Source organism: Myotis lucifugus, unplaced genomic scaffold (genome assembly GCF_000147115.1).
Source record: "Myotis lucifugus unplaced genomic scaffold, Myoluc2.0 scaffold_109, whole genome shotgun sequence".
Classification (NCBI taxonomy): domain Eukaryota; kingdom Metazoa; phylum Chordata; class Mammalia; order Chiroptera; family Vespertilionidae; genus Myotis; species Myotis lucifugus.
In genome coordinates, this window is record NW_005871157.1 from 594,027 (window position 1) to 607,735 (window position 13,709).

Here is a 13,709-nt window from a genome sequence, read left to right on the forward strand (position 1 = left end):
TAATTTGGAACTTAGCCCTTTATAAGTGCAGGAGGAAGTTAGGGGAGAAACCACTCGTGAAATTTAAACACACACACACACACACACACACACACACACACAGAAAAACACCCACCTTTTCACATTTCTTTTGTCCATTTCCCCCACAAGGAACAAATCAAAGGAAAAGCACAGGCTCTTTTGCTAAAGTCCTCATATTTATTATGGACTTAGAGAAGCCCCAAATGGGGCTTGGATTTAAGGAGGCAGACTTCACATTCCTTGGCCCCACTCACCCCTGTCAAGTTACCCAGGGAATGCTTGGGACACAGGTAGGAAAATCCAGAAGAGGCAAGGATAAATATGGCTCACTTAACTTAAACATAATACACAAGGGCATCAGCTGCTCCACATACATTTACATCTGGGTCCTTCACTAGATTCTCAGTAGACTTCTCACCTGCACCACCAGAGCTCAAGCAAGCTGTGAGACATACAGGAAACCGGTATTTTGATCTAGCGTGCGCTGGGTCAGTCACTTCATCCAAGACAGACACACATTCCAGCCCCAAGCAAGTCCTCGGGTACCCACAGCTGTTTGCTTTGTGGAGTGGAAGGTTGGGCTTTGCCCCTCCAGAGTTTTCTCCTTGCTGATACTGCCATTGAGCTCCCCACTGTTCGCTCTGGACTCAAGACAGCTGCTCCACGCAAGTGTGTGTGTGTGTGTGTGTGTGTGTGTGTGTGTGTGTGTGTACCTGTCTATCTGTGTCTGTCTGTCTGTCTACTTGTAATTTATTGTTCCGCTGCCGCTGGCTCGTCCCCAGCCACTGGCTTCTCCACCTGTGACTCTGGAGGAATCAGATACTGGACCTCCTCTGTACTGATGGCCACCTTATCTGGCTGGAGCCACCTCTTGAAATGTTCCAAGGTGCTAGAAAAGAGCAAGAGAAAAGGGTGACTGCATTAGACCTGGATGGTTAATTACTTAATGATTATCTCAGTTACTCAAGCACTGCCTTCCCACCCACAACCAATTTCTTCCTACAATTGTTTTTCACTGCTAACGTGGGGAGAAGACGATACTCCTCTGACAGCTGTGCATCCTGGCAGCTCCCAGGCATAATTTACCCCCTGGTGGGCCCTTTGGCTGTAAGCAGCATCGGAACCCCTTGGAATGCAGAGCCTCTGAGGCTTGATGAGAACAGCTGGAGAGCTAATGCCTCAGTCCTGTCTTTTTGTTTCCCCTCAAAAGAGAGAAACTGTCAAGGGGAGAAAACACTCAAATAAATACCAAATTATTAGTGAGGCAAAAACCTGAGTGTCTTGGAATGTCAGACCTGAGATAGTCTGAGACTCAATGATGCTTAGTTGCACTGAGAGCAATTTTGCTTGTTTGTGGGCTTTTTGTTTGTTTAGTTCCCCCTACAACAAGTCCCCAGGATGGAAACACTTGAACAGCAATGTCCCCATAAAGGAATGGCCACCAAGCCAGAAGGCCCTTTTTGGTTTGGATCTGTGGGGAAGGGAGGAGTGGTCTCCCCGCCACCTTCCTCAAGTACACAGGATTCTCACTCTACAGCCATCAGACATTCACAGTAAAATATAAATGACCAGAAATAATGTTAACCACATTCTATGCTCTTCAACAGCACAAAGTCTTAAGCCAAGAAATAAAGCCATAACCAGCAGATTTAAGACATCTGTCAGGGGTGGGGATTCGTGTTGTGCACAGTTGGATTGCTCAGCCATGACTCCCTTGCCAAAAGCATGAAGAGGGTGGCCTTCCTGGCCATCATGTAGGTGAAGAACCACACAATCCCCTACAAAATGGCCTCTGTTTAAAACATAAACTTTGAAGTTTGAAAACAAATGCATATATACTGTGCTCTGAACAATGATAGAAGCTTTCCCACCGATGTAGGCTTGGGGGAACAACAGCCCAGCTCAGGGGACTCAGATGCTGCACAGGCATTTAATCTTCACCTACCACACTTTTCATAGAATTATTTCAATTATTTCTTTTTTAAAATATATTTTTATTGATTTCAGAGAGGAAGGGAGAGGAAGAGAGAGCTAGAAACATCAATAATGCGAGAATCATTGATTGGTCACCTCCTCACGCCCCCCTATTGGGGATTAAGCCCGCAAACCAGGCATGTGCCTTGACCAGGAATCAAACCATGACCTCCTGGTTAACCCTCAACCACTGAGCCATGCCAGCCGGGCTCAATTATTTCTATAGAGAAGGGAAAACCACATTATTTTAGCTATTGATAAATACACAGAAATGTTAACGAGCCTTGGTGCTGATCTGATTTCAAAGAAAAAGAATTCTTAGTTGAGAATTAGGCAGGAGAAAGTTTTTTTCTTCTTAGAGCTGGAAAGGAAGGAAATATTCAAGGGGAGAGAAAACACCAAATTACTAGTGAGTCAGGAATCTGTGTATTTTCAAGTCTTTTGTATTTGGGGCAGTTTAAAGCTCAATTGGATTGAGCCTTTAGATACAGAAAAGAGCAAAACTTGTATTATTTTTCTGAACCTGAGAAGGTAGCTGGCCTGACCTTAGATGCCACACCGATTTCTGAAGGATCTCGGGGAATGCTGATTTGGTATTTAAGATAATGTAAGTGAAGCTACTTTGCAAATTAAAAATAAAACATATTAAGTTTTTATCATATATTGCCCACAATTTCAGCAGCAATATGTGCTCTCACATCCATCGATGCTTCTCTCTCCCTCTCTTTTCCTCTTTCTCTAAAAATCAATAAACTAGTCTTTAAAAATAAATAAATAAAAAAGATTCTGTTAGGAAGAATAATATTAATAATAGCTAACACTTACATAGCACTTACCATGTATCAGGCACTGTTCTAAGAACTTTACACACAGTAACTCATTAAACCTTCACCATAACCTTATGAGGTTTCCTGTGCTTCACAGAGGAGGAAACTGAGGCACACACAGTTTACTCACCCAAGAACATACCACCACTAAGTGGCAGAGCCATTTTCCCGGTGTCACGCATTCCCTGCCTTGTGGCAGAATGCTCTCTCTCCTTTCTGCATCGGGCCCACCTGCAGGTACTGTTCAAGTCCTACCTCCTCCCTTGGCACAAACACCAGAGCCCAAAGGGAGCTCAATGGTCTCTCAACTCCTACAGCATGTCCTGTCGCTTCTTCTCACCTGCCTCTTCTCTCATGCTGCCTCATATTATTTATACCTATGTGTCATCTCTCCCCAACTAGTTACAAGGACAAAAAAAGAGGATGTTAAACTTCCTTACATCTCCCCTCCACCAGGACACCAGGCACAGTGCCTTCACTCAGTAGATGCTTAAGAAAATCATTCATTTAGTCTACACACATTTGAGAGGCTACAAAATGACAGAAACTCTGTAAGACAACAGAGATTCGGAGGTAAGAAGACATAGTTCCAGGTGTTGACTGATTACTACTTTCTCAAGTGCTTTATGTACTTGCACTTAAAAATCAGACAATGGCCCCGGCCAGGTGGCTCAGTTGGTTGGAGCATCATCCTCTACACCAAAATGGTTGCGGGTTTGATTCCAGATCAGGGCACATACCTAGGGTGCGGGTTTAATTCCTAGTTGGGGCATGTATGGGAGGCAACTGATTGAGTGTTTCTCTCTCTCTCTTCCTTCCTCTCTCTCTGAGAATCAATAAAAAATATATCCTAGGGTGAGGATAAAAAAATTTTTTTTAAAAAAGGCGGCAATGGTTTATCCTCAACTACATCCAATCTGTGATCAAGATGTGGCTGGAGTATTTGCCTTTTAGCAAAAATACCCTTTCTCAAAAATCTGCTGCTGTACTAAGAGCAAATAGAGCAAATTGACAAAGGATGATTTTAACTCAGAAATGCTGATGTTGATACCAACTAATATCTCAACTCAGATGTCACTCTCCCTGAATTCTTTAGAGAAAAAGAAATGCCCACAGTAAACAGACTGTCGCCTAGAACTGGCCTGGGAATCAATTACCTCTCATCAGAATCAAGTCCATCCACAAAGAACTCTGATGCTAACTTTTCCTGGAGGAACCGGTCCCAGCATTCCTTCTTGGCTTGGGCCAGGGTTCGAAGCATGTCCTTAGAAGTCACTTCCTGATTTAAACCTTTGATTCTTCTCAGTTTATTCTCTAAAGAGAGAAGAAATGGAGCTTAACAAGGAAGGTGATATGAAATGAAACTAAATTTTAATTGCAAATGCCAACTTCAAAAATTCTCTGACTGATGAGTACATCCACACTCTCTACAAAAAACAACAACAACAAAACCCTAATTTTTTAAGGAGGGCAGCTAAAGAGAAATGTACAATTTTCCGTTTCCTGCACAATGTTTTCACTCTACATTGCAACAAATAAATGTTTAACCCCAGAAAAGGGAAAAGCCATATGTTCTCATAATAAATTGATGGCATGTTTTCTTTGAAGTCACAGAAGCCCAGCAGGTATCTCTCTAAGGAATGCTTGTTTTCCCTGGCTTGACATGTGTATACTATCATCTTTTTTTAACTCCTTGAAAATAGTCTCTCTGAGGAGTAAATGGTTTTTCTTTTTGTTACAGTGACATAAAGTAGTTGCCAAACCTCATGAGAAAGACTTAGAGAAAATGATGAGAGATCCAATGGTTCATTAGACATTAAAATTGACTTGATAAGAACTCAATAAGAGACTTGTAAGATTTCTATGTGTGATTAAATTCTTGATTAAAGAGAAGGAATCTCCCAACATTTTTTAAAGTTGCTCAACTTCGGGCCTGGATGTTGGAGCCGAATAAAAACAAACATCTTGTAATCTCTTTGAGAGTGGTCCATATGGCTTCCTGATGATAGATGTTTAATTACTCTTATTTGCATTTTAAGTGTAACTGTTGAGAACAGATATCCCCTTCTGTAGAATACAAGAGAGGGTATCACCATGTACCTTCTGCCTTTGTTTAGTCTTGCCTTAAACTATAATAAGTGGGTAAATGATAGCTTTTGGGGATGGTGAACATCAAGCCCAGAACCAATGGAAACTTTATGATTTACAATCCTGTTTTCATTTTTAAACTAGAGGCCCGATGCACGAAAATTTGTGCAAGAATAGGCCTTCCTTCCCCCGGCTGCTGGCACCGGATGGCACCGGATTCCCTCCGGCACCTGGGACCCAGGCTTCCCTCCTCCAGCCGCAGGCAGGCACCCGGGACCTGGGCTGGCTTCCCTCTGGCCCTGACTTCGTCAGGAAGGACGTCCAGAATAGTGTCTGGAAGGACGTCCAGTCTAATTAGCATATTACCCTTTTATTATTATAGATAAGCCATATCAGCTGGTATCCACTGATCAAAACAATAAGTACTGCCCTAACCGGTTTGGCTCAGTGGGTAGAGCATTGGCCTGCGGACTGAAGGGTCACAGGTTCGATTCTGGCCAAGGGCATGTACCTTGGTTGCAGGCACATCCCCAGTAGGAGGTGTGCAAGAGGCAGCTGATTGATGTTTCTCTCTCATCAATGTTTCTAACTCTCTATCCCCTCTCCCTTCCTCTCTGTAAAAAATCAATAAAATATATATATTTTTAAAAAAACAACAATAAGTACCTTCTGTTGATGCAAGTTACCTCCAAGCGCTCACCCATGTAGAACACCTGTAAAATATTTGAGGAATTTTTTTTCTCCTTGAGGATATGAAAAGAATTGTGTATATCTCATGTTGAACTGACTAAGGTTTTAATTGGTGATCTTAGTAAATTATCTTTTTTTTAAATATATATATATTTTATTGATTTTTTTACAGAGAGGAAGGGAGAGAGATAGAGAGTTAGAAACATCGATGAGAGAGAAACATCAATCAGCTGCCTCCTGCACATCTCCCACTGGGGATGTGCCCGCAACCCAGGTACATGCCCTTGACCGGAATCGAACCTGGGACCCTTCGGTCCGCAGGCCGACGCTCTATCCACTGAGCCAAACCAGTTTCAGCGTGAATTATCTTTGATATAGTTTATTTGGCAATAAAAACAATCTTTATATTGTCTGGCCTTGGCTGTCAAGGTAGAAGGTGCTCTTTTGGGCTGGAAAAGGTCTTCCCCTCTCTGAGTGTGCTGAGTCCATGATCAGGTGTGACCTAAGTTGGGCAGGCAGAAGCAGGTGCCATTACATACTCCAAACCTGCCTGCCATTGTCTCCCAAACTCTGCCATAGGAGCCAGAAATGGTTCTTATTTTCCTCAGAAAAGGAAATTTTAATCATCATCAACTTATCTGATTTTAGAAAATATCAAGGGAATTTTAACTTTCTGAACCAATCAAAATTATCACTGAATCCATGAAAGCTTCTTTTGCCATAAAATATGGATATTTTATTCCAGCTCTGGGAAATAAAAAACACATCCTTCCATACACCATTCTAATTTAGCTGACATTAATTACAAAAAACTAAAGCACATATACCTGTGTATATGTATAAGTTTTTATATATACACATACATGTTTCTTCAAATTTTAGTCTCATAAATGTTCACATATTCACTCTATTTTTTGTTGTTTTTATAAACACCCTTGAAAGTCATCAAATGCATCCTAATACTACTGCCTCTTCACCAATCACTTAATAGTATTTGAATTGTATTTGCTGTGTGTGTTATAAACACTTATGTGATTGGCCAAACTATCCATTAGAAGATCTAAAGGATAAACTTGCTTTAAGTTGTACTCTATGTGTCACAGTTACTTATTACATGATCTTTTTTGTCATTATTTGGAACTTCACACATCTGTAGTTCTCTATTAGACTAGTTCAGCTTCTACTGCTGTACATATCTACACCTTCTAGAGGGGACTGCTTGTGATCCATGTTAGGTATAAACTGTGTGGCACCTGAGGTGAATTCTGATTTGGTCTTCATTTCAGAGCCGAGTTCTGATGGCAAAGAAACGGAATGTTTCAAGTTGTGAGTTGTTTTTGCGGGTATTTCTATTTCAGTAGAGCTTCCTAGCTTTGTTTTTTCTTTAGGTATAGGAAGTGATTCTTTTTTGGTGTTTTTGTTTGTTTGTTTTCCATAATGACTTACCTGCGTCACAAATTTTCTGGCTTGTACCATATGTCTTTTTTCTAGTTACCTTTGCAATTGTTACGGACTGAACAGTTGCTCCTAAAGTGGCCCGTCCCAGTGGAGAACCAATTTTCTTAAATTTTCTTAAATCTAGAACCTTTTCTTGCTGAAACCAAGCCTGCCAATCCTGAAACTAATTAGTCCAGTTTTCAGAAGAAAATTCCATTGTGGTTTCTTCAAGATAAACATATGCCTCTTTTCCAAATTGTACTGTATCCATTATCCCATTTTCCACAAGGACATACACACCCTTGCACCAGCCAATATAAGGACCAGCTGCAGTGTGGATGGAGCCAAAGCCCACTTGTAAATTATCAAGCTGCTCTTCAACATATTTAAACTGGAGAGGTGGTTTCACTAACTCCTTTTTGGATTCCTCTTCTCTGGCTGCATGCACACATATAAATGCAAACATCAGACTTGCAGGTATAGTTCTCAGCTTTCCCATCCTAACAGCCACCATGTCTGTAACCCATGAAAGTTTCTTATAACCCTTGGGCACAGAGCACCAACAAGCCAAAGGATCTGGTTTTTTAGTTTTCTCAGAATGTTGCTTCTTCTCCTTATCATCATTAAACAGATGTTCTGACTACCACAAAACAGAACTGCCAACCTCCTCAGCCATGGTCATAGCCTATCTTTGGTGGCTTCCTGAGAATCTCACATTACACCCTCATCTTTCTCATTATCCATCATTCCACCTGTTTTTCTCATATCTTTTCCTCCAGTACACAGTTATCAAAATTCCTTTTGTTTTTCCAAGATATTTCTCAGCAATTATGTAAACTCTACTCTGACTCTTCTTTCTATCCTTTCTTAAAAGCTTCTTCTTCCTGAATTGCCTTTCCTTCCTTAAACAATTATTCCTAGGTTTGGTTTTGTGACACGTAGATGGGTCTCATAAATGTTTAATAATAAGAATATACGCCGAAACCGGTTTGGCTCAGTGGATAGAGCGTCGGCCTGCGGACTGAAAGGTCCCAGGTTCGATTCCGGTCAAGGGCATGTACCTGGGTTGTGGGCACATCCCCAGTAGGAGATGTGCAGGAGGCAGCTGATCGATGTTTTCTCTCTCATCGATGTTTCTAACTCTCTGTCTCTCTCCCTTCCTCTCTGTAAAAAATCAATAAAATATATTAAAAAAAAAAAAAAGAATATACTACAATTTTAAAGCATCCCCTAGCCCAGAACAATCTGAATCTCTTTCTTGTATATTTAGTATATTTCTAAATACTTGTATATTTCGTGTATATTTCTAAATACTTACACTTAAGGCCATAAGACAGGACTATGAAGATGTGTTCAGGAAATATTAAAAAAATAAAATAGCTAACAAGAGGCAGAATGAATTTTATGTCAATATGCTCCCATTCCAACAATCAATCTATCTACTATAACAGTTTTTCAAACTGTAGCATCATAAATCCACATGTAGCTCTAGGCCATGACCTTTTCTTTTAGGATAGCATAAGATTTGATATTTTTGAGTTATTTGAATATATGAGCCACCAATAGTAGGCAAGAAATAAAGCAGAATTTTTTTAAATATATTTTTTTTATTGATTTCAGAGATGAAGGAAGAGGGAGAAAGAGAAACATGGATGATGAGAGATCAATAGGCTGCCTCCTGCATGCCCCCTACTGGGGATCAAGCCTGCAACCGGGTATGTGCCCTTAATTGGAATTGAATCTGGGACCCTTCAGTCCCCAGGCCGACGTTCTATCCACTGAGCCAAACCAGCTAGGGCATAAAGCAGAATTTAGATATAACAGAGGTAAGAGATTGCAAAGATCATTTTAATCCCTATGTACAAGGAAAATGGGGTCCTTCCCACAACCAACCTGAAACAACCCCTATACTTACTTACACCTGACAGATACATGTGTTGAGGACAAAAAAATTTTTTTTAAGAACAGAAAACCGAGCCAGCAACTGAGGTAGAAATAAACCTTAGACCAGTGGTCTCAACCTTCCTAATGCTGCGACCCTTTAATACAGTTCCTGATGTTGTGGTGATCCCCAATTTCATTGTTACAAATTGAACATAATTAAAGCATAGTGATTAATCACAAAAACAGTACGTAATTATATGTGTTTTCCGATGGGTCTTAGGCCACCCCTGTGAAAGGGTTGTTCGACCCCCCCGAAAGGGGTCGTGACCCACAGGTTGAGAACCGCTACCTTAGACCTTTCCATCCGCAGGTCCAGGCTCTATCCACTGAGCCAAATCAGCTAGGGTTGAGCATGTCTTTTTAAAAAGAAAGAAAGAAAAAGGAAAGATTCTAAAATTAGATAGTGGTAACTGTTAGATTGTACAACTCTGAATATAATAAAAACCACTGAATTGTACCTTTAAAAAAAAAAAGAAGAGAAAACCATACTGGCTGATGTGGTTCAATGGTTAGACTGTCCGCCTGTGTACTGAAGGGTTTCGACTGGATTCCCAGTCAAGGGCATATACCAGGGTTGCAGGTTGGAGCCCCAGGCCCAGTTGGAGCCTGTGTGGGAGGCAACCAATTGATGTGTCTCTCACATCAATGTTTCTCTCCTGATCTCTCCCTCCATTCCAATCTCTCTAAAAATCAATGGAAAAAATATCCTTGGGTGAGAATTTAAAAAAAGAACAGAAAACCAGGTTTAATGTAAAGGAACTTCAACAAGCATCTTTAAAACCATCAGTTTATGATTTTTTTTAAAAAGCCATCTAACTTACCTAAAGATGCTAAATACACTTCTGAATCCTGCAAGGGAGCCCAAGGCTTTATAGCTGGCTCAGTAGCAAAGTCCGGGGCCTCTCTCTGGCCTGTGTTTGCAGGATAAGAATCCATAAAGGAGTCTGAGAAGGCATTTTTGGCACCATCGTCTTGGTCAGGATTTGGCAAACAGGAACAGATTTCAGCCCAAAGATCCGGGCCAGATTTTGTAGCTGTAGAGTCAATGCTTTCAAACATTTTCATTTGGAATTTGAGCTGAAAAAACAGAAGCTCAAGTGAGCAAGGACTGGCGTTAAGGATACAGTATAAGTATGTAGTATTCAGATATATGTTTACCCATTGAAGGTAATAGGCTTTTAAGAACTTTAACAAAACTTAAAATGTCTTCTATTAGGTTTCTGTGTTAGAGATAAAAAGATGACAAAAAGGTAATTGGGTTCTTTTGGCTCTGCACTCAAGTTGTTTTCACAATGAAGTTTGTCTTCAAAACTGGAATTTCTACGCCCTTCCCGTGGTTGGCAAACTGCGGCTCGCGAGCCACATGCGGCTCTTTGGCCCCTTGAATGTGGCTCTTCCTAAGCCTTAGGAGTACCCTAATTAAGTTAATAACAATGTACCTACCTATATAGTTTAAGTTTAAAAAATTTGGCTCTCAAAATAAATTTCAATCGTTGTACTGTTGATATTTGGCTCTGTTGACTAATGAGTTTGCTGACCACTGCCCTAACTGGATAAATGTCAGCCTGCGGACTGACGGGTCCCAGGTTCAATTCCAGTCAAGGGCATGTATCTTGGTTGTGGGCACATCCCCAGTGGTGGGTGTGCAGGAGGCAGCTGATTGATGTTGCTCTCTCTTCGATGTTTCTAACTCTCTATCTCTCTCCCTTCCTCTCTGTAAAAAAATCAATAAAATATATTTTAAAAATGGAATTTCTACAAGCCAGATACAAAAGAATAAATATTGGATGATGCCACTTATGTAAGGTGCCTAGTGCAGTCAAATTCATAGAGACAGAAAACTGAACAGTGGTTGCCAGGGGTTTTTGGAATGGGGGAATGGAAGTTATTGTTTAATGGGTACAGAGTTCCAGTTTGGGAAGTTCTAGAGATGGGTGATGGTGATAGTTGCATAAAAATGTGAATGCCACTGAACTATATATCTAGAAATGGTTAAAATGGCAAATTTTACTTTTGTATGTTTTAAAACACACACACACACGCACACACACCACAGGTGCGTGCACATTTCATGACATTTCCAGTGAAGACAATCAGCTTGCACTTTTCTCCAAAAAGCTCCCAGATTCAACAATTCTGTCCTCAGCTAATTAAATTCTGTTTTCAATAAGGCAATAAAGGTCTTGCACAGTTCCATATGCACAAGGATAATAAAAGTGCTGCTTGGTGAAAAGTGTCTCTCAGAGAGCACTGTCATATGCAAAGGCCCATTTGCTCATTAGAGGCAGAAGTTGGGCTTGTGTTCTTATTTCAGTAGAAACACTAATAGTCATTTTCATCATTGTGCAGATGAAGAATCTGTAGGATCTGAGGATCAGAAGGGTAATTACTGATATATGGTGAATCCTGGATTGGAAACCAGACCGGTGCCGCTCCAAAATCCGTATTTTTACCAGATATCATTCTGCCTGATTGGGAATAGTATACTGAAAGTGGCCCTAGCAGAGGTAGGTCCTGGAGGCTTTCATAACTATCTAGTCTTACAGGATGGGCCTTTGAGACTAGGAAGGCTGCCAACAGAAAGGTTTGACTAATTCCAATTCTAGGAGAGCCCAACCAGCGCAAGGGCTCAGAAGTAAACGGGACAGGTACGTCAAGGCAGCCCTGAATGAACTAATGCCAGGGGGCGCAATGAACCCCCACCCCCAGGGGTTCTCAACCTTCTGGCCCTTTAAATACAGTTCCTCATGTTGTGACCCAACCATAAAATTATTTTCGTTGCTACTTCATAACTGTAATGTTGCTACTGTTATGAATCGTAATGTAAATGTCTGATATGCAGGATGGTCTTAGGCGACCCCTGTGAAAGGGTCGTTCGACCGCCAAAGGGGTCGCAACCCACAGGTTGAGAACCGCTGGCAAACGCACCCACACCAAACATTGCCTCACCCCGGAGCCCGGTCCCCCTCCCCTCCTAGGAAGTCCCGGACAGCGCAGGGAACTTGGGTGTCCAGACGGGCCTCCGTCACTCCGGCCTCCAGGACGGGCTGGGCGGGATGAGTCAGGCTCCGAGGCCTCCGGGCGGCGTTCCAGGATGGGCCCGGCACCGCGGATACAAATGCTGGGCCCCCCGCCCCTCCTCACCTACCGCAACTGCCTGCCGGGCAGCCCGCAAACCCTCCGCTCCGCTCCGTCTCCGGCAGCCGGAAGAAACGGTGGGCGGAGTCTCCGAGTGACGGATCCAGGAAACCCTCCAACCACCGCCGACCTGGCGATGTTCTGTGCGTGGATAGGTCGCGTGGATAAGGAAGTGAGGAGCTGAGTGCAAGGAAGCGGGGGGGGGGGGGGGGGGGGAGGGGGGGGGCGGAGCCCGTTGTTGCCGGGAAACGGCGGAGCCGCGTACCCCGGCCCCGGCTTTCCCCGGACTTGATTGATTCCGCCTTTTCCTGGTGTTCCAGCCGCGCGGGCGGCGTCCTCCCCCATCCCCTGCTCGGACGAGGAAGCCCGGTTTTCCAGGCATTTGACTTGGCGTGGTTCCCCGAGCAAGTTCACCTCTTCAGCAATTGCCTGGGCCGGTGTTCCTCTCCAAAATTTTCAGCCCTTCGCTACCCAAGTTAGAGCACTTTGGGGCTTTAAAGGGGTAGGAGACTTCGTCCCTTACAGGAGACCCTTGTCCCATTCATGTGATGAAGCTTTCCCTCATTCATTTAGTCAATAGCCGAATTCCTGCTGTGTTCTAAGCACTGTCTAAAGCGGGAATTCAAGGCAGATAGACTCGGTATGGGTCCCGGAGGTCTTCACAGCTTAGTGTAAGAGGGTGCGTCATGGGGCAGACAACTTTACAAATAACAGCAAATAGTTATAGAGGATAGAACAGAAGTGTAGCCAGAGTACATAAAGGAGAGAATGGTCTTGGGAGGTGTGTGTCAGAAACTCTTTTTAAAAGGAAGTGATCTTTGGTATCTGAGGGATTATCAGTAGGCTGAGCTGCAACTCTTCCTCGCCCCTAAAACCCCAATTTCCAGAGCTGGTTACTCCTGAAAGAACGTGCGGAAAGACATTAGCCAACCATCAGTAGAAGTAACTTGGCTTATGATAGAGTGTCTAGATGTGTCCAAAGTAAATTAATGTGGCTATGGTGTTAATAACTACCAATATGTGAAAGGAAACTACAAGGTCCTCCATTGCTCGCATTTATAACCATTCTTAGAATGTGCAAAGAGAAGGAAGTGGAAAGCAAGGAGGTTACAAAAAAAGGAACTTAGAGCAGGCAAGATTTTGACAGCTTATCTACAGGGAATGAATGGGGGAGTGGAATCTCCCACAGAAGGATCCTGAGGCCTCCAACTACCATCCTATGTAACAGGAGTCTGGCAGCATCTGACTCACAGAATCAGATGTCTCATAGGCTTATGGATGCTTCATCAAACCACTCCATGGCCAGTATGGACATTTTAATTATGTTAATTCTACCAATAGATGAACATGGCCTATTCTTCCACTTGTTTATATCTTCCTTCTATCTCTTTTTTCAGAGTTCTGTAATTTTCCCGAGTACTGGTCTTTTACCTCCTTGGTTAAGTTTATTCCTAACTATCTTACTTTTTTTTGTTACAATGGTAAATGGGATTGTTTTTTTAAAATTTTATTTCTGAGAGTTCATTATTGGTGAATAAAAATACCATTGATATCTGAGTGTTAATTTTGTATCCTGCTACACTGTTGAAT

At 42.3% G+C, this 13,709-nt stretch overlaps 1 protein-coding gene and 1 pseudogene across 2 annotated transcripts; both read right to left on the bottom strand.

Moving 5' to 3' along the window:
* Positions 1–176: 176 nt before the first annotated feature.
* Positions 177–12,218, bottom strand: CCDC32 (coiled-coil domain containing 32). 2 transcript variants are annotated; one of them, XM_006093020.3, is made up of 4 exons: positions 12,130–12,218; positions 9,803–10,058; positions 3,980–4,136; positions 177–910 (listed from the first exon to the last, which is right to left on the bottom strand). In XM_006093020.3, the coding sequence occupies exons 2-4, from the start codon at positions 10,044–10,046 to the stop codon at positions 772–774; spliced, it is 540 nt and encodes a 179-aa protein (XP_006093082.1). In that variant the 5' UTR covers positions 10,047–10,058; positions 12,130–12,218; the 3' UTR covers positions 177–771. The 2 variants fall into 2 exon arrangements, with proteins under 2 accessions (XP_006093082.1, XP_006093083.1); XM_006093021.3 differs by having other exon boundaries at positions 12,126–12,195.
* Positions 6,342–7,551, bottom strand: LOC102434404 (annotated as a pseudogene).
* Positions 12,219–13,709: the final 1,491 nt, after the last annotated feature.